At 44.7% G+C, this 20,931-nt stretch overlaps 1 protein-coding gene across 2 annotated transcripts in view; it reads left to right on the top strand.

Moving 5' to 3' along the window:
- Positions 1–14,550, top strand: part of ELOVL2 (ELOVL fatty acid elongase 2) — a 52,392-nt gene extending 37,842 nt beyond the window's left edge. The window contains exons 4-8 of one of the 2 annotated variants that reach the window (XM_042236832.2): positions 3,757–3,834; positions 6,311–6,482; positions 8,935–9,059; positions 9,500–9,634; positions 11,446–14,550. In XM_042236832.2, coding sequence (XP_042092766.1) covers positions 3,757–3,834; positions 6,311–6,482; positions 8,935–9,059; positions 9,500–9,634; positions 11,446–11,565 — 630 coding nt within the window. In that variant the 3' untranslated portion in view covers positions 11,566–14,550. The remainder of the gene's footprint in view (positions 1–3,756; positions 3,835–6,310; positions 6,483–8,934; positions 9,060–9,499; positions 9,635–11,445) is intronic. The other variant, XM_042236833.2, reaches the window with a different exon arrangement.
- The last annotated feature ends 6,381 nt before the right edge of the window (positions 14,551–20,931 follow it).

Below are 20,931 nucleotides of genomic sequence, written 5' to 3' on the forward strand. Positions count from 1 at the left end.
CATGTATTATTATTTTCTCCTTTTATAGATTATGATACTGAGGCTTAGAAAAGTTAAACTGGTTTGCCTGAGGAGAGACAGCTATTGAGTAACAGTATTTTTTTAATTAAACATCAAATACAGTTAGTGTGACTGAAATGCAAACATAACATCCCTTAAAGGATGCTCCTTGCATCCCTGGGCCACTGTGTGTCCTGAGGACCAACTCCCAGAGGCCTGGGGTGACATCCCAGCTTGGCTATAGTTGCCCGCACTGCATCATGTCTTCCCTATTCCTTTATAATGTGCCAAACCTGAGTAATTTCACAAGAAAAAGAACAAGTAATGATGGCCCTGCCTATACAACCAAAGATTATTTACTGTAATACAAGAGAAAATCTTAAAGTGTTAAACCTCGAGAGAGAGAGAGAACTAAAACAGAGTGTTTTTGGAGAAAAATTAGGATAAAATCATTCATGAGTATTATAAATGGCTAATAGTGGCACACATATAGCTGCCCTTCCTGGGGTCCTTGGATTCTGAATGAAAGTAAATTCTTGTCTGAAACACAGGCCCTCTCACCCATAGTTTTTAATCTGTGTTTAATTAGTCTAATATGCACCATCCTAGTAATGGTTAGTAACCACTGTCTGAAATGACTGTTCTGAAACGCTGATTATGGGATTGGAGGCATCAGAGTGCGTGTGGCAGAACTTGGGATCAGAGAGGCCATCCTGACAGCTCTAAAATCACGCCACCTGCGTCTAAAAGGGGAGCATTTATTTTAGTTTCCCTCCTGGGTCAATTTAGTTCACTGGATGAGCTTGCGAGAGAGTAATTTACGGGTTTTTTCCTCTCTGTGCAGCAGGGAGAGGTGCTCTTCCTGGACCGGGTCTCAGCGGCCTTGCGTCTGCAGGGCCCACCTCGCGGTTCACTCGGTCAATGGTGCGAGCCCTGCTTGGAGCTGTTGGCGCCCAGAGGCAGGAGACCCGAGTGCAGTGGCGGCTCTCCACGTCCTCTGCGGCCCTGGGGGACTCACTCAGCCAGCTTAGCTGTAAGATGGAGACGCGACGTCTGGCCTGCCTCACTCCCTCGTGAGCGTCAGGACGTCAGTTCTGTTCAGCCGGCACTCAGTGAGCACCCGCTCGGTGCGGCCCAGGGGCCACAGCGAGGTCAGAGGTGGTTTCTGTTCTTGAAGAGCTCACAGACTAGCGCAAGTGCAGGAGACAGTCCTGTGAGTTAGGACGAAGTCCACAACAGGCACCGACGGCAGGAACGAGAACGACAGTTCGGTGCCTGAACCGCCACATACATGTACGGGGTTTGTCTCTTTTAGGGAGAAACCCCCGCAAAGAGCTCATTCTCCACTGTGACCTTTAGCTCCCACTCGTCTGCTGTTTCTCTTCGCAGACTTTTCCATCTCTCAGTTCAAAATCGCTGCTGGTGGTTGAGTGCCTTCTAGTCTCCTGACCGTAACCTCTTTCGGGGTTTAAGGTCATCCCCCTTACACTACGGGCTGTATTTATAGACTAGTCAAGGGGTAGCTTACCTTAACCTTGCTAACCTGTTACACCCAGGCCAGATGTACGCTTAGGCCAGGAAGCTGCCCTGAAACCACTAACATTGTTCCAGCAAACACACCCTATAGGCCCTACACGGTGTCAGGTCGAGTCCCAGGCTCTGGAGCACAGCCTTGGCCCAAGTGCAAGAGGGAGCACTGGACCGGGCGGGGTTGGGGAGGCCTCTCCAAGGAGGCGATGGCTGAGCTGCACACGGTGATGAGAGCAGGCCAGGCGGGTCAAGATCTGGGGAGGCCTTGAGGCTGCACCAAGCTCCGGGTGGTGTTTGAGGACCACGAGAAGCAGCAGTGTGCCAAGGAGAGTGGATGGAAGACTGGTAATGTGAGATGAGGTAGATAGGGGCAGGTTACCCAGGGCCTTGCCAGGAACTTGGCTGTTCTTAGGAGGAGCCATCGGAGGATGTTAATAGAGGAGGGATGGGATCTTCAACATGGAAAATGGACTCGGCGAGTTGGGGCAAGCATGGAGGCAGAGGGTCTGCTTGGGAGCCTTGATGGTACTACAGTCACAGACACCAGTGGCGTGGACTCAGGCAGTGGAGATGGGGAGTGGATTCTAGTCCTATTCTGGAGCGAGTTGGCCCACACCTCCTTAAGGCTGACAGCCCCATTTGAAAGCCTGGTTTCTTCCTCTTCAACACGCAGGTTGGGTGCTTCCTGCATACCAGCGTGCCCAGGGCATCAGGAGGGGTCTGGGGTAAGGCACTCTGAGCCTCCCCCAGCCTGGCTGCTTGTTCTAGCACTCAATGTGTCAGATGGTTCTGCAGAGGCGCGGTGGGGAGGGGACAGCCCGGGGACAGCTGACTAAGCAGAGCATGGCCTGTTCTTTCCTACTGTGGCGTTGCTATTACATAAACACGGTAGATGGTAGAGCCCCAAGCTGCAGAACAATAGCCTGACCATGGAGATTTTTAATTAATCTTTCTGAACAAAGTTAAGTAACTTTATTTTGAAAAAGGCAGAAAAAATTTACATATACTTCTAGATATTCCTGGATCCACTGGGGCCTCCCACTGGTTCCCATTTGAAAACAAGCATGGACAGCTCTGGGACCTGAAGAAGATTCAGTCTCTCTTACTTTCCCTGGATTCATTTATCCTGATAATCTATACTTATCACGATGTTAACTGGGGTGATTTTGCTAGAAGAGAAGCAGATGAGGATATGGAAGACTCACGAAGGTTCTGAAACATCCTCAGTGTTCTTCGAGTTTATCTCTTTTTCTTGGTGTTGAGTTCATTAACATCCCTCCCTCCGTGCTCTAACAGTCGGTACCTTTACACCTTTTTGATAAGATACAGAAAATTATAGGCTTTCACATATAATATCATATGTAACTCAAAGCCAAAGGCCTTATAGTCTAGAATTTCAAGTTTGTTAGTAACAGTGAAAAAGAAGGCAGAAAACTTTTATAGAATTTCCCACAAAGAAAGTCCATTTCCTTAAGTTGTAGAGGGAACACTAGACAAGGAATTAGAAGACCTGAATCCAGTCATCCTTCTGCTACTTACAGTCGGGTGATCACAAGCAAATAGTCATTCAGGACTTTCTCTGTGCCAGGCATTGGACAAGGAATTGTGGTTGCAAAAAATGAGCAAAGAAGGAGGCATAGACTTTATGGAGCTTTGTTTTTTGAGCATAATGGGGAAAACAGATGTGTATCAATTATAATCATACAAATGACTGATTACTACATAGCATAAATACAATGAAGAAAATGATTTAAGAATGTCTGTGAGCCCTGGTTTTCTCATGGAAAATGGTAACAAATACATAATTCATAACATTGGGATGATCCAATAACAAATATTTCTATGTAAGCCAATAAAGTACTAAAATTTTAGTGTAGTTTCTTCACATCTGTTTACATTTAATTCTGTATTTTATTGGTAGAGCATATGATTAGATAATTGCTTACGGAAAATATTCTGTTACTCAAATGATAGCTAAATTCTGTTTTTGGTGGCTGTGAAGGTTAGAAGTAAATTCTATATTAACCAAAGATTTTAACCACTGATGCCAGTTCAGCAGCAAGAAATTAGGTCCTTTGATAATGTGTGTTTGGGAACAGGATAGAGTAAAGCTCATACTGGGGAGAACTCAAACCTTGAATAGATGCCAATCAGAAACATGAATAGGAAGTTGAGTTTTCGTCCAAATTTTTGCACTGATTTTTTCCTCCTTTGTTTCTTTGGCAGCTTATTCTCTCCAGTTGGGAAGGAGGCTACAACTTACAGTGTCAGGATCTGACCAGTGCAGGGGAGGCCGACATCCGGGTGAGTCAGCTGTTTGTAACCGTTTCTCACTGAAAAGGAGAGAAAGCTTTCTCCTCCCAGAGACGAGGATGGAGGCTGGGCTTAGATAAGAAGGGGTCTCTGTCCTAGTAGAAGTGCTCACTTGGGGGACAGATGGGACAAACCATGGCACATCCACGCAGTAGATCCCTTTGCAAAGTGGAATGAGGATGACCTCTGTCCCGATATAGAATCATCTCCAGGATGGAGCTCAGTGAAAACAGCAACCCACAGACCATGCTTATAGTACAGGGCCTCATATGCAGAAAATGATAGGAATATGCATGTCTTAGCTTTTAGTTTATTCTGCCATTGTTTCTTTTTAAAACCATAAGCAAACACGATGGTTTCCTTTTAGGGGAGGGACCAGGGCAGAGTAGACAGAGGTGGAAATTGGACTTCTCTGAATGTCCCTTGTCTAATTTTCAGAAACAGTAGGTGTTTTCACATAATTATAAAGCAAATTTAAAAAGAATGCAAGGCAGCCTCTCACTCCACATCTTGGAAATAAAATAATTACCCATATATTAAGTTGCTGGCATAACTACCCAAGGAATTCTTTCATGTGCCTTTAAACAGTGTTTTGACTGCATACCCTGAGCAAGATGACCTCAACGGCATTCAGTAATTTGGAGGGGGGTGGGCGCTGCTCTTATTAATAAAAATATTGGTATTCCTTTTTGTGGGACTATTACAGGTATGCTTAAGATAAAGTACATAATAATGTCAATATCATTACAACTGATATTTGAAACATAGAAAAGAGAAACCAAGACTCAGTAATCATAGATTTAAATCAGAAATATCAAAATGAACATTCTTTCTAAAACGTGGTTGTTTAGCTCTGTTCACAGGAAAGGTCTAGTTAGTCTCTGAGAAACCAGCAGTGATACCCACATCATGCTCTCTAAATATAATCCAACAGGAGGGTTTAGTGTTCTTAGAGAGTTGACCGATTCCTGTTCAGCGGGCGGCTGGGGGGAAATACATACATGAGAAGAATCCAGGACATCATGTGACAGAGCCAGGAAGCTGGGGTCACGACAAGAAGATGTAAGGGCCAGCTTAAAGGGACTCCCACAGCTAAAGTGGGACAGTTTGAGTATCAAAAGGAATACTGGCATATTAAATTTATAAAAACTAAACGGGTTTAAAATGACACTAAAAAAAAATTTCTTTGTTACCTTTTGAAGGTTACTAGGACACCAAGTAATTCTAGAAAAAAAAAAAAATTGAAAAGAATCAAACATCTATCCTGCCATTCATATGTAAGTTTCCAAATAGCTAAAGAGGAAGAGCTTCCCTGGTGGCTCAAACAATAAAGAAACTGCCTGCAATGCAGGAGACCCAGGTTCAATCCCCTGGGTCAGGAACATCCCCTTGAGAAGGGCATGGCAACCCACTCCAGTATTCTTGCCTGGGAAATCCCACAGAGGAGCCTGGAGGGCTATGGTCTATGGCGGTCACAGAGTTGGACACGACTGAGTGACTAACAACAACCCACCTGCTATGTAAGTTTCCAAATAGCTCAAGAGGAAGAGCTATTTCTATAAAGACAAAAACATGCACATAAGTATAAAAAAAATTTGAAAAGCACCATTTTGCAGCTTATAGTGAAGGGTAATGGGTCCAGACAGCAGTCATCTGTAAATGCTGAAACTACTGGGTGAAAGTTGAGTGGAAGCGTCACGATGATTAGGTCAGGCTGTTAACACCTGAACTCTGTTGATGTTAGTGTCAGTGGGACAACCAGAAGTTGGGTACCTCTTGATGTGATTCCATAGGAAGTACACAGACCCACGCCTGAAGTACAGTTGACCACTAAACCGCATGAGTTTGAATTACACGGGTCCACTTAATACACAGACTCTCTTCAGTACTAAAGTGCTGTACAACCCGACACGGAGGAACCATGCTACGGAGGGCTGGCTGTAAGTTATGCACGGACGCTGGACTGTGCAGGGGGTCCATGCCATGACCATCCCTCCCTGCCCCGTTGTTAAGGGTCAACTGTAATCTTACCCCCAGCCTTAAACCTGAATCCAGCTAAGCCTCTGTCATTGCTCTTTACAGAAAGTGTGGCGGATAGAGAAACAAGTTTAAACAACACTAGGAAAAGTAAATCACCCAAATCCATACTATTAGGAATTCTATACAACTGATCAAGTTTAAGAAATAAAAGATCGGAAAGAAAACAGTGGAGCACAGAAAGGGAACAGACTTTCGGTCCCCCCTCCCCAGTACTTTGGAAAGATACAATAATTCCTTTCACCAGACGGGGCTGGGTTGCTGGGAATACGGAATAGCTGGCAGCAGGGACACCGGGTGAGATGGTTCCTGCTGGTCTGAGAGCTGGGCAGGTGAGCCGGGGAAGCGTGGCCTGGCGCCCGCAGGGGCACGCAGCCCCGGGCGGCGTCGCAGCTCACCCTGTCTTCCTCCCGCTTGACTTCTCGTACAGGTAGCCAGGGTGTTGTGGTGGTACTACTTCTCCAAATTAATAGAGTTCCTGGACACAATTTTCTTTGTGTTGCGGAAGAAAACCAGCCAGATCACCTTTCTTCACGTCTACCATCACGCCTCCATGTTTAACATCTGGTGGTGCGTCTTGAACTGGATACCTTGTGGGCAAAGTAAGTAAACGTTTGTCAGTTCTGTGTAATGGGTCTCCTGCCCGTCACACGGGGAAGCACATGTTTGCTGGTGGCCGTTTCGTTTCTCATCTTTGATCCTGGCAAAATCTTTGAGTATTAGGATAAATTTTAAGTGTTTTCTCTTCCACGCACCATACGTCTGATGGCAGAAGTGCACGTCCCAGCTGGAGTTACCCCACGCCCTGGGGCAGTAGAAACACAGCACCTTCCAGTCACGACCCCTCAGCTGTGGTACAGATGCAGTCATTTCAACTTCGGGGGCTTGTTTATCCATTCTGAAAAATTAAAATCACGTCCCTCTGACCCACCAGAGCAGTGGCTTTCAATTTTTTTTTTTTTTTTTTTTTACTGAGACATCAATAAGTATTATATTACAACCCAGGATACTCATATTGAATGAAACAAATTTCATGAAACAGTATTTAGCCTGGCTCTGTGTGATTCACTTTAAAAAAAAAAAAAGAAAAAAGTGACCTCACTTTTTCAAAAAGCTAATAACTCTCACTGTACTGACTTTCACAGTTGATGTGTTCTGACCTGCAGTTTGAGAAACAGTGCTCAAGAGAGAACAGTACTTTTCTACTGGATATTGTTTTATACCCAAGAATTCAAAAGTATTCTATGAAAAATCAGGTGAAACTCAGGTCAGAATGATTTTGTCCTGGGATATAGGAACTTGTAGAGATGATATTAAAAAAAAAAAAAACAACTAGGGGTATCTGCAGTACACTGACTATGAAGATGTCAGTTTAAACTCCAGTGTGAAGTAAGCTTGCTGCAGGTGCAGTGGACAGAAGAGACCCTTTTCCACCTCTCCTAGACTGACATACTCCGGTTTGAGTTTAGTTACTAAGAATATAGACTATAGTGTAATCAACATGTAGACTAAAATCAATACCAAAGGACAGCTGTCAAGGGTATTTTTTGTGATTATCAAGTTTCATTTATAAACCACTAAAGAGTCGGACACGACTGAGCAACTGAACTGAACTGAAAACATCTAAAAGTCGATTTTAACCACTGTGTAAAGACATTGTGTTTCATTCACGGGAATTCTATGTGTGTGATAGTTTCTGTTCAGTCTAGAATACTATGAAAATTATAAGCATCAACTACTTTTTAAAAATTAATTGATGGAATTGAAAACTCAGGTTGGTAAAAAAAAAAAAAAAATCACTAATATTGTGCTGCCGGGTAGTCTGAAACTCTGTGCTTTCATATAAATCCAGTGCCCTGACAAGTCATTCCAGCCAGTGTATAAGGACTTGCTAGATTCCTGGTGCTGTTCCTCTTGTCATATTCACTGATCTGCATTGATCTATCCAAACTGCTAATCCAGGACTGGTAAACCAGGCAGGAGAATTTAAATTAATTAACCCACATATGCGCAGTGCCTTTTAGTTTATATAGTTAACCCCATCACAGCCTTAAGCGGTAATTACTTATACCAATTTTCCAGATAAGAAACAAAATTTACAAAGTAATAGATGCAAGGGGACAAAGCTATTTAGGTGGTCCTCCAGCTGCACAGCCTGTCTCCTCTCCCCGGAGTTGGCAGCTCACAGACCAGCCGCCTGGATCCCAGGCCAGCCTGTCGCGCTCACCTTGTGCTGCGCCCCGTCCGGAGCCCTTCACCTACCTGGCGTTCTCACACCCTGCTCCCCCGCTCCTGGGCTTGTGCACTTCCTCACCTCTTGCATTTCAATCCTTTGACCCTTAGTTGACCCAACACAGAACTTAGCCCTTGCTCCTTAGTTTCCTGAAACACGACTCACCCACGTGGATGACAGCACCTGTTATGAGTTGACGGCAGGGGATGGGGGGGTGCCCCGGCACAGCTCAGCACAGCAGGTACCTAAAAGTGTTAGACACTCCTTGTCCCAGAAGTCTAGGAGGCTTCCCGGCCACTGGGAAAGTCCCCAGCCCACCTCAGCCTCTTCTCATCCTGCGGGACCTTCCCCGATTCACCTTCTGCAGCATCTCCTGGTTCTAGGTCCCTTCCAGGGAGATTCCATTTACCTAATTATGAAGGGCAGAACATTTTCCCTGACTCTCGAGCGCCCTGTTCAGCCATGTACAAAGGCTACAATCATACAATCTGTCTACAATCCAAATGGCTGGAAGGTTTAGCGAAAGCAAACACATGTTCTCTCTCAAATTCTGTTTCCTGGTTAAATGGTAGTCCTGACAGAGACAGCATAGCCGTGGCAAAATGGGGAGTAAGCTGTATGGTTTTCAGAGTCCCAGCCAGTCGCAGGTGAGTCCCTCTCTCTAGGTGTCTGGTTGACTCCTGCGGTGATGGCACAGGAATCGGGGTGAGTTCTGTGAGCGCCGTGTTGTTTGTGCGGTTATGACGGGAGGAACAGTACTTGACACAGAACGGCCGGTCCTGCCTCCCAGAGGAACGATAATGCCTCCTGTGCTCTCCTAGGTTTCTTTGGCCCCACCCTGAACAGCTTCATCCACATCCTCATGTACTCCTACTACGGGCTGTCCGTGTTCCCGTCCATGCACAAGTACCTCTGGTGGAAGAAGTACCTGACGCAGGCCCAGCTGGTACGTCCGCCCCCCGCCAGCTCTGCTCTGCCGAGGCTGCATGTTCGGTCCCTGCCCTGGAGGCCGGAGGCTTTCCTGTGGGGGATGAGGCTGCCAGTCTCTCTCTAAAAACGGGCTTTTAAGAGTGAAACCTTGTTATAGTGTCCTTCGTGTACGAAATGCATTCTGTGTGTGTGGAATATGCAGCTAGCTCACTCCTTGCTGTGAAATGTAGACGAATACTTTTGATGTTATTGTCTGCTGAAGCGTTTCTAGCTAAATGGCCTGACCTGATATTTCCCAGAGAAAATTAACAATGGCCAATTTTACACACTTCCTAACTTCCGAGCAAATTCCCGGAGAGGAGAGTGGGCCCCTGGGGCGCCTCCGGGGTTGTCTCGGCCCCGGGAGCAGGCCTGCAGCTGCCTGAGCGCAGAGCGAGCCGCCCTTGCCGCCCACAGGTGCAGTTCCTGCTCACCATCAGCCACACCATGAGCGCCGTGGTCAGGCCCTGCGGCTTCCCCCTCGGCTGCCTCCTCTTCCAGTCTTCTTACATGATGACGCTGGTCATCCTCTTCTTAAACTTCTACATTCAGGTACGTTTAAACTCAAACAGTCAACAGCAAAACATGAGGCTGAGCACCTCTGCGTTACGTTTTTAATTTTACCAGTTAAACGTTGCGGAAGTGCAGGCTTGTTGATCAGTTCAGATAACAGAGATGCACAGAGTCCTCCCTGCACCCTCCTCCATAGGATAACTAACCCCTGTTACTGGTCTGGCGGGCATTCTGCCAAACGTTTTTCAATGCATGCCTGTGAAGTTTCATCAAAAATACTATGCATTTGAATCTTGTATTTGCACCAGGCTGCCAAAGTCTGACCTCTGAAAGGTAAACACTGTGTATAGTAACACAGACCCAGGAAATCTCTATGAATGGAGGGAACATGGACTAAATGAACCTAACGGTGAAAACCAGTTTCCATCAGCTACTGCAAGGGTGTAGGCTTACTGCTGATTTGAAAACATTCTTTTTTTTCTTTAATTATTTTTTTACTTTACAATACTGTATTTTCTTTTGAGGTGAACCAGGATGAGAAGGTCACATTGACTTTTCCTTAAGTGTCATTTTCTTTTTAACAATTTAAGTGGAAGGGATTTTCAAAATGCAATTTCAGAGCAACTCTGCTCTAAAGGACTGATGGCAGCGGTGACAGCACAGGCCTCAGGTGGTGGTCGGTTTTAAATTGCTCCTCTCTGTGGGCTGCGGAAATAGAACGCTTCATAAGAAAAACGAGGGTATACAGTTTATTCAGAATGGTACTTCTGAAATTGTATTGACTGCATTTTCTCCCATGAACAAACAAGTGCTCACTGACGTTAGTCTGGGTTGACTTTGAGCAAATGTACGGTGGTTTTATACAGAATGCGGCTGTGGGAGCAGAACTTCTGATTGCTTTTCAGCTCTTGTGTTTTGGAATTTGGACTGGCAAGGCTTTGTCTTCCGTGAGATAAAAGTTTCCTTTGAGAATTTCTAAAGAAGCAACCATTGATAGAACCAAACAAAGCCACCCCTCTCCTAAAAAAAAAAAGACGAATGTTGCTAGCAGACTAAGCAATTTGTCTTGGTGTTGAAACTTGAAGGAATCCATAGTCCCGCAGTGGGGAGCAGTGGTGCTCAGAGCCACAGTCAAGGTCAGTCCTGACCCTGAGTTGGTAACTATTCACTTTTTTTAAAAAAGTGAGATCATATATTTTGTCTGAATAGGGAGGCTGTGCCAAGACACAAATAAAGCCAAAAGCTCAGGTACCAGTACTTTTGAAATAATAGCACTTTTTCACTTGGATTGTATTTTTTTTTAAATTTATATCCTTAAGTCATAGTGCATACTTGAAAGTTGCTAAGAGACTAGATCTTAAAAGTTCTCATCACAAGAAAAAATTCTTGTGGGATGGTAAGTATGGTAAATCCTATATGTGGGATGGTAAGCTACACAGTGTGACCATTTAACAAGCATTAAATTATTTACAAGCATTAAATCCTGTTATACACCTGAACTAATGCACTGAATTTCACTTATACCTTGATTTTTTTAAAAAGACTTCCCCAAAAATCATTCCCTCCATGTAAGCAACTAATGCAGAATTTGAATGCTAATCCCATAAAACAATATATCAGTACTAAGCTGATGTGGGTAAGGTAAGACAGCTTTTCACTGGAATTCATGCATTTGTCTTGTTTTTAGTCAGAAGCTTAACAACCATCATTTAACAAATAAGCATTCTTACTAGAAAGTTCAGTACCCAATGAAATCATGCATTGTTTTAGACCCTAAGTCACATTACAGACAAGGTTCTATTAACGAATCCCTTTCTCTTTTTCTCTTCAACATGTACGCATCCCAACAGACATACCGGAAAAAGCCAATGAAGAAAGCCATGGAAGAGGCAGGGAAAGAAGTCAAGAATGGTTTTTCCAAAGCCTACTTCAGTGCAGCGAACGGAGTAATAAGCAAGAAGGCACAATAAGGGTCGCGTCTCAAAGACAAAGCATATATAATAGCCTAACAGATCCGCTTGTTTTAAAGCAAAGACTGAATTGAAAGTTATATGTTTTAGCATAAACTAATTTCTTTTGAGTTTATAAATCATTTGTACCCAGAATGTATTAATATATTGCTGTTGGGTTGATCTGTTAACTGAAAGCTTTCATCAGCAGTGAGGCGAGAACTCCGCAGAACTCAGAACCGGTGCGCCTTCTCTCCTCTCCCCACCAACCTAGCCCCCCGCAACCCTGCCCCGCCAACCTAGCACCCCACCTGCCCTGCCGACCTAGCCCCCCTCCCGGACACGGTCCCCACCACGCCTTATGCACCTGCAGAGCCAGGACACAGGGAGCGCTGTTTCTCACAGCAAGTCTACAAATAAGTTAGTTTTGTTCAGATTAAAATGTTTAAAACAAAATGTTATTATCTTCTAAATACAGGGTATGCTGTAATCTATATTCAGCAATAATTGTCAGTACACAATCGGTCCATTTGTTCCTTTAGGAATCAACCCCAGAAAATATTAAAATGGTGACATAGATGGACAACCCAGCAACCCCTTCTCTCTCTCAAGTCTGTCTTATGTCCAGAATCTCAGATTCCCACAATTACTCCTAATTCTCAACTTAGTGACATGGTAATAGTTTTTTATTCCTTTTTTTCTTTTTTATTTTGAAGAAAAATCTCCCAAACCCTCATAGTGCAGGGGCTCTGGATAGGCCTAGTTCTTCTGTTTTAGCTGGGTTTCCTTAGTTATTCATGTATTCACACCTACATCCTATGTTAAGGTGCCCTGGGTTAGGATAACAGACACTGCTCAGTTTTAAAAGTAGAATCCGAATATGGCTGGCTATCTCCTCTCTGAACAAGGACTCGAGCCCAGTGATCTGCCTCACTGGGCCCTTGGAATGAGCTGTCCCTGGACTCTCTGTAAGTTAGAATTAATAGAGCCTCGACGGCAAAATAGATGCTGACCTTGTCAACGATTTCTTATGAGCCTGCTTGTGAATATTATCCCCAAACAGCTGCTGTTTGTCTTTACAGGTTAGGTTTTTGAAAATAGGAAGAAAGAGAGGGCTGTGGAAAGGTTCCAGCCCTGCCCGCAGTAAAAAGCGCCGGTTTGGCAAAGCCAGCACACCCGTGCCCTGCTGGCGTAACCCAAGCCCCACAGAGAAGCACACAGAGGAAGGCGAGAGGGACCACTGCTTTCTCCCCACGGGAAGGGCGGTCCATTAAATTGTCCCAAGAATAGAAACGGTATTTTCCGAAGATCTGATGCAGATTTACACCCTATAAAATAATTCATACCCTGTAAAAACGAGATTTGCCCACTTTGACACTCTATCTGCTTTCCTACCTTACTTTAAGAAGTTTTTAGGTCGTAACATTGACATTAGAGGCTTAAATGCCCCAACCCATTACAGCACAAAAGGACTTTGTCCTTTGGGGACCATTTCTGTTTTCTGAGCTTCTGTTTGAAAAAAACATTTTTTAAGGGGAAAACAAAAACACGGACTTTGGTGCCGACATGTACACTGACACTTCCAACGTGTTTCTTGTAAATGCCCCACGGGGTTCCGCTGCCCTGAGAGGCAACTGGCCTTCCCAGTCCTCGCGGCAAGGGTGTCGTGCCCTCCAGCCCCTCCTCTGCCAGCAGGCCCATTTCTCCGGAACAGACATCTTCCGTCTGACGGCCACTTTCTCTTGGGTCTTTCTAGTCTCCTAAAGCTGACTTGTTCTAGGGTGCTCAGCCCCCTCCTTCCATCACATCAGGCCTGCACAGCTGTAAGTACCATGCCCTCCCAGAAACTCACTTTAAAACAAGGGCTCGCTTTGAGTATGACTCTCCCTGCTCCCGTAACAAAGTCCACAACAGACTAGGGAGGAAACCCCTTGGAGGAGCTAGACTCTGGTGCAGTTTTAGGTCTCAGACGGGAGCTAAAATGTTATCAAAATGCACTCACCGCAGGTCAAAAGGAGGCTCAGAAGGCAGAGGTCACAGTCAGCTGTTGTCTCCAGCTTCCCCTCAGTCATCAGGCCCCGGCTCTGCACTCAGCCTTGCAGCTGCTGTTCCAGATGCTCCGGTGGGCCCCATCCCCGCACAGCAAGGACAGAGGCATCCTTCAGTCAAGGCAGACGGCCCAGACAGCTGGAAAACACTGATCAAAGGGGAAGCTTGGTTAGTTTACACTCTCCAGCTCGATTTGGATAGAGGCTTCAGGATGCTTACTTCTGACTTGATCTGTAATCCTAGGGAAGCTTCATGAAACACTTGATAGCCTTAAACCATTCAAGGGCTGGTTAAAAAAAATAAATACAGAGTTATGAAGTCTTAGTCACAAAAACTGAATCAGGTAACTATCTTCACCTGTTATTAAGTGTTACAATTTTAAACAAAATGTTTACTTTTACTGTGATTTTTCTAAAGCAAAAGCTGTTTTTTTTTAAAAAAAAAAAAACAACTGTATAATTTGTTAGAAAAAAAAGGGAAATGTTTTTCCCTCAAATTTCTCCTCACTCATAAGAATGAAACGTAATGTAATATGGTAAGCAGATGTTTATTCCAATTTTTCAAACAAAAGAATGTTCACTTACTGGAATTAAATACAGAAATCTCAACCCATCAAAATTACATACTAAACTATTTAGACATATTGAGGGGGAAGTCCCCCCCACATTGGTAAAGTATTTTTAAGGCAAAAGTTTACTATGATGGACAGAACTTCACTTCTTGTGTAAGAAACCAGTCAGTTCTTTCCAGTATTTCCATTTCATTTTATGTTTCTGGGGACTTCCTTATTTGGAAAATAAGGATACTACTTTTTTTTATTTTCCTTGGAAAACACTTATATCTTAAGAACATAGTATCATGACTGAGGTGGCCTGGGAGGCAGAAGAAGCCATTTTTCCTTTGTAGATAAAAAGCATCTGTATGATTGTTGTATAATAAATTGATTTTTACACTAAAGTATGTCATGATTCCTTTTATTCGCTTCAAAGAAGTTAAAATGTGTTCTGCATGCTATTCCAAGTGACCTATTACACAGGAATTTGGTTTTTTTTTAACAAAGTTATATTTTAGCAATTAATTTTGCAGGTGTAATCCATTTCAGTAAGCAGTGGGCTTTTATATAACAATGTCACCTTTATGCAGTATTCATATACCGAGTTGAACTCTTTCAGAAAATGGTCATTCATAAGGAAAAGTTAAGAGTAGACTAGCAGAGAGGATATGGTGGTGGTAACGGTACAGAGTCTACTTGCCGATGCAGAAGACGTCAGAGATGCAGATTCAATCCCTGGGTCAGGAAGATCCCCTGGAGAAGAGCATGGCAACCCACTCCAGTATTCTTGCCTGGAAAATTTCATGGACAGAGGAACCTGGCGGGCTCCAGTCATGGGTCACAAAGAGTCGAACATGACTGAAGCGATTTAGCATACTGCACAGCAAGCAGAGGATAGAAAGGTTATAACAGAAACAGCTACACAGAATGACCCAGGGAAGAGTGCAGGACTGGCTGAAGAGGCTAGACTGGGCACAAGCAACATGGGGCCACGCTCTGCAGCCCTGGGCACTCTCTCTGCAGAGTCAGGCAGACAGGAGGCTGGTGCAGCAGCTCAGGAGTCTGTCTGAAGCCTGAGACAGACGTAAGGTCGTGGGGCAGATCACAGACTGGCATGGTGTCGATGTAGAGAGTAGAGGTTTAATGTGATGTTGACAGCAACACGCAGAATGGTACAAGAGAGGGCTCCAAGTCTGCTTAGGAAGTGGCTTAAGTTCCTGGACAGTAACAAGGATGGGGCAGAATATCCTGAAGAGCAGGAGCGGGGCAGAGTAGGAGGTGGCCCTGGAGAGCGGAAACTTCACCTCACCTCCCCAAACGGGGGCCAGAGACCTCCCCATCACCTCCTGGGGTTTCCTTACCTTAAACAGTGGGTGCAACCAGTTCATTAAAGCCTAGTAACTTGTTGCAAATTAAAAGCTGCTTGTACATGACAAACGTTCACCTAAATAAGCTTCAGTTTCTCAGTATAAAGAAAAACTCAATGTGTTTTTATTATTCAGTTTATTATTACCACTTACTATTTAGGATTTCTTCAAAATCAAATTATATTCACATTAAAGAAGAATTCTAAAAATAAAACATAAAGGGTTCTACTCCAAGGCAAGTTAAAATAATAATCACTCTTACAACACCTAAACTACACTCACCTAAAATATCCCTTGACCTTCAGTAACATGACTTTCAGTCATGGGTTGGTGGGGCGGGGGGGCGGTGGGAAGCAAAAGCTATCGATTTGTAGGTCATTTTTCTGTCTTGAGAGGCAGCACTCAGGAAACACTGGGATGACACCAGGAGGACAAGCAAATATGAAAGTCAAACCCTCACTGAACACTTCGTAAATCAGCCAGTTTGGCTCTTAGAAGCAACCCACTGGGAGCCCATTATAACCCTGTGTGTGGGTGTCCCCAGCTGCTAAGTCACGTCCAACCCTTTGCAACCCCACGGACTGCAGCCCACCAGGCTCCTCTGTCCTTGGGACTCTCCAGGCGGGAGCACCGCAGTGGGTTGCCACTTCCTCCTGCAGGGGATGGAACCCACGTCTCCTGCATTGGCAGGCAGCTTCTTTACTCCTGAGCCACGTGGGAAGCCCTACTATGACCCCATCTGAAGCCAACTCCCGTCTGACAGTCCAGCCCAGCTGCGGCAGGCACCTTGGCATCTGCACACACCAGGCTGACCCTGAGACGGGGGCTGTGCTCTTGTGTGACCAGTTACCACCACTCATCCTTTTACACTCGGCTTGTTAACCCAGCTGACCCCCAAAGGCATCTGAATTTGACACCTGAGCACTAAAGAACAAAAGGAAAAATTCTTCTGCACGGTTTTGCCTAGACTGAGTTCACACATTTCAAGGGAGATGAACTTCACTTTCCTGTTGACTGTGACCCTAATGATAAATATCACAAGTTGCAAATTTCTCTGAAAGATTTAGGCACTGTCCCAAAGATGGTCCATGTACAGAGCTAGCCTTTATTTTTTAAGTCCAGTTTAATCTTATGAGCCTTGATAAACTCCGGAAATAGTCATGTTCAATTGCAAAATTCATCAAATCTACCTTCCCAGTGCTGTATGTTATTATGGTGATACAGAAGTGACCCAGATGAAATATTTGCCCTTCCAAGTTCATAGTCTTATAAAGCAGATGGAGAAACATTTAAAAAAAAATAATAGAAATACGGAAAACCACTTACCGAGAAAATTTTTCGAAAGGAGACAGTGTCTGGGCTTAGTTTTGATGGGTGAGGAATTTTCCAATGAGACAGGGAGGGAACTTAGTCCTAGCAAATCCCAGAGGTTAAACACCTAGCATTCTACCAGGACTCACCATCCTTTCCCAAGGATGAGGCACTTCTCCAGTGCCCCCCATGTGGCTGGCATTGTACTGGGGCTTTGGAATAAAATAGTGAAGAGATCAAACAGGGTCTCTGCTCAAAGAGCTCAGGTTGAGGGTGGAAGATGGGAGGTTGAAGAGGGAGGGGACATATGTATATATCTATGGCTGATTCATGCGGATGTATGGCAGAAACCAACACAATATTGTAAAGCAAGTATCCTTCCATTAAAAAAAGAAAAAAGAGCTCACAACTAGTGAGTACCTCCTAGAGGAAAACAGGGGTTACCTCAAAACTCCAAGAACATGCTGTTGATGCTGTTAAAGGTGTCAGGATTTGGTCTCGCCCTGTCCCGTGGGGAACCAAAGATGAATGCTGAGACCACTGTTTGTGCCTGATTCAGCTCCCAACACCACTCTGCTACTCCTGGCTCGAGAAGAGCGACCCAGACAGCTGAAACGCCATCACCGCATGTGAATAAGCACACTTTGGGAGTCTATCTGAAGTTTTCCCTTCTTTTGATAACAACTGCACTGTGTATTTGTATGCAAGCTGAGAAGCAGAACTGCTAGGTGACAGCCACGTAAATCCCCCAGAACCTGACCTCACACGGCTGCAGGAGTGAAGGAGGAGCCTCGGGAAGGCAGCTATCATCAGGTGTGATGTGGGTGCTCAGCGGGCATACCACAGACATTCGGGAAGAGAATATGGACGTGGGCTGGGGAAGACTGAGAATGAGCCTGAGCTGCAGCCCACGCAGACAGACGGTCACGTGCCTCTGACCTCGGTGGTGAGGGTGACCTGCAGAAGCCAAGGCCTGTGCCCCAGAGCCCTACACACACCTGGCCCAGGAGGAGGAGCTGATAGACGGCTGGGGAAGCACAGCAGCTGCAGGGCCAGCATGTGCCTCAGGGGGAGCTTGCAGACCGGCCATGAGGCAAGCGTGCAAAGTGGCAAGCCCAGTCCTCTGCCCGCAAGCCTCCCCCTGGACCTCCGCCGTGGCCACTCTCACCAGAAAGGTACAGGGGCGTGAGTCACCCTGCCCAAGTCAACAGGTCGCAAAGCCACCATGTCCTGTGGCAACAGTCGAAAATGCCCATGCACGTAGGGAAAGATCCAGCGACCCCAGCTGAACTTACCTGAATCCCCAGCAAGAGAGGTCTCAGTCAACAGTGGCCAGTCCTCCAGATCCGAGATGCTGTCTGCTTCTTTGTTATCTGGTCAGTAGTAACAACTGTATCATAAACGGGAGAATCAAACCATTGAAGGACCAGAAACGTTAAGGGCTAGGCCAATTACAGCTGGGCCTCCGCCTCAACAGATCCCAGTTCATGTGGAAACAAGTTTCTCTGGCTTTCCTTGACCCAAGGCGAAGCCAAGATTTTTATCTTAATTAGCATACTCATTTTCTAAAAGCATCAGAATGCTGAACTGACACCTACTGTCCATATGTTCTAACCACTCTGACCCCCTTCCACTTTCCTGCTACACATAGACACATTCACAGACACACACACACAGACACACACACACATAGACACACACACACACAGACACACACACGTACATTTCATTCCGTAGTTGAGGTTCAGCTACACTGGACTGGAGACCTTCTGTATTAGTCAGGATTCTCCAGAGAAAGATAACCAATAGGACATAGATACAAATATCTTGTTTATTGTGATCCTCACACTCAAAGGCTTTGGCATAGTCAATAAAGCAGAAATTGATGTTTTTCTGGAACTCTCTTGCTTTTTCCATGATCCAGGGGATGTTGGCAATTTGATCTCTGGTTCCTCTGCCTTTTCTAAAACCAGCTTGAACATCTGGAAGTTCATGGTTCACATATTGCTGAAGCCTGGCTTGGAGAATTTTGAGCATTACTTTACTAGCGTGTGAGATGAGTGCAACTGTGCAGTAGTTTGAGCATTCTTTGGCATTATGCAGAGTACATCATGAGAAACGCTGGGCTGGAAGAAGCACAAGCTGGAATCAAGATTGCCAGGAGAAATATCAATATCAGATATGCAGATGATACCACCCTTATGGCAGAAAGTGAAGAGGAACTCAAAAGCCTCTTGATGAAAGTGAAAGAGGAGAGTGAAAAAGTTGGCTTAAAGCTCAACATTCAGAAAACTAAGATCATGGCATGTGGTCCCATCACTTCATGGGAAATAGATGGGGAAACAGTGGAAACAGTGTCAGACTTTATTTTGGGGGGCTCCAAAATCACTGCAGATGGTGACTGCAGCCATGAAATTAAAAGACACTTACTCCTTGGAAGAAAAGTTATGACCAACCTAGATAGCATATTCAAAAGCAGAGACATTACTTTGCCAACTAAGGTCCATCTAGTCAAGGCTATGGTTTTCCAGTGGTCATGTATGGATATGAGAGTTGGACTGTGAAGAAAGCTGAGCACCGAAGAATTGATGCTTTTGAACTGTGGTGTTGGAGAAGACTCTTGAGAGTCCCTTGGACTGCAAGGAGATCAGTCCTGGGTGTTCTTTGGAAGGAATGATGCTAAAGCTGAAACTCCAGTACTTTGGCCACCTCATGTGAAGAGTTGACTCATTGGAAAAGACTCTGATGCTGGGAGGGATTGGGGGCAGGAGGAGAAGGGGACAACAGAGGATGAGACGGCTGGATGGCATCACTGACTCGATGGACGTGAGTGTGAGTGAACTCCAGGAGTTGGTGATGGAAAGAGAGGCCTGGCGTGCTGCGATTCATGGGGTCACAAAGAGTCGGACACAACTGAACGACTGAACTGAAATGATAAATATCTTGATATACAATTTATACGTGTATATAACATATACACATATATATAACATGCTGCTAAGTCACTTCAGTCGTGTATTGACACTGCTACCCCATAGACGGCAGCCCATCAGGCTTCCCCGTCTCTGCGATTCTCCAGGCAAGAACACTGGAGTGGGTTGCCATTTCCTTCTCCAATGCATGAGTGAAAAGTGAAAGTGAAATCACTCGGTCGTGTCCGACTCTTAATGACCCCATGGACTGCAGCCTACCAGGCTCCTCCATCCATGGGATTTTCCAGGCAAGAGTACTGGAGTGGGATGCCATTGCCTTCTCTGATACACATATATATAACATACAGACATATACATTGTATATAAAGAGAGAGGGAGATATCATTCAGCAACTGGCTCCCAAAATTGTGGGAGCTGGCCGGTGTGAAATCTGAAGGGCTGGCCATCAGACTGGAAACTCAGGCAGGGTTTCTAGGCTGTAATCTTGAAACAGAAATCCCTTCTTTCAGCAACCTGTCTTGACTCTTAAGGTGTTCAACTGATTAGGCGAGGCCCACCCACTTTATGGCGGGTAATCTGCTTTACTCAAAGTCTACTGATTTTAATGTTAATCACATCTTAAAAAAAGAAGCTATTAAATAAGTGCTCTGATACTCTTATAGCTTACAACATACTAAAACATAGCTCATTAAAACATTCAAGAAAAATGACAAATTTGGGTTATAAAGACTGCTTTAGGCATATTAAACTATAACTAAGCTATATTATATAACAATTATATAATGTATAATCTGGCCTTCAGTGTAGTCTTTAACTGCAGTTATCCAATCATGTACTTTATAGTTACCTTAACTTATGTAGGTTTCACTTTTCTAAAATAAACCCAATCAGCTGTATATACAACTCCACACACCAGACTTTATTAGAGCATTTAGTAATTATCAAAAGATGAATATTTCTCCTCTGCAAAAGCTGGAAGTTTTGTTAAAGTTTCAGAGAAACCAGAATATCTGCCAAACAGAAGAATAACTATTTCAAAATACAACACCATTTTCATCTGACCTATTTTCATCCCAAAGTAAGCTCTTCCTTAAAGAGACACACTATGTAGTGTATATATATATACACACAGATGTTGAGGTTTCCCTTCTCCCAAATAACTTGAAGACACTTC

The sequence above is a fragment of the Ovis aries genome, chromosome 20, assembly GCF_016772045.2.
Source record: "Ovis aries strain OAR_USU_Benz2616 breed Rambouillet chromosome 20, ARS-UI_Ramb_v3.0, whole genome shotgun sequence".
Classification (NCBI taxonomy): Eukaryota; Metazoa; Chordata; class Mammalia; order Artiodactyla; family Bovidae; genus Ovis; species Ovis aries.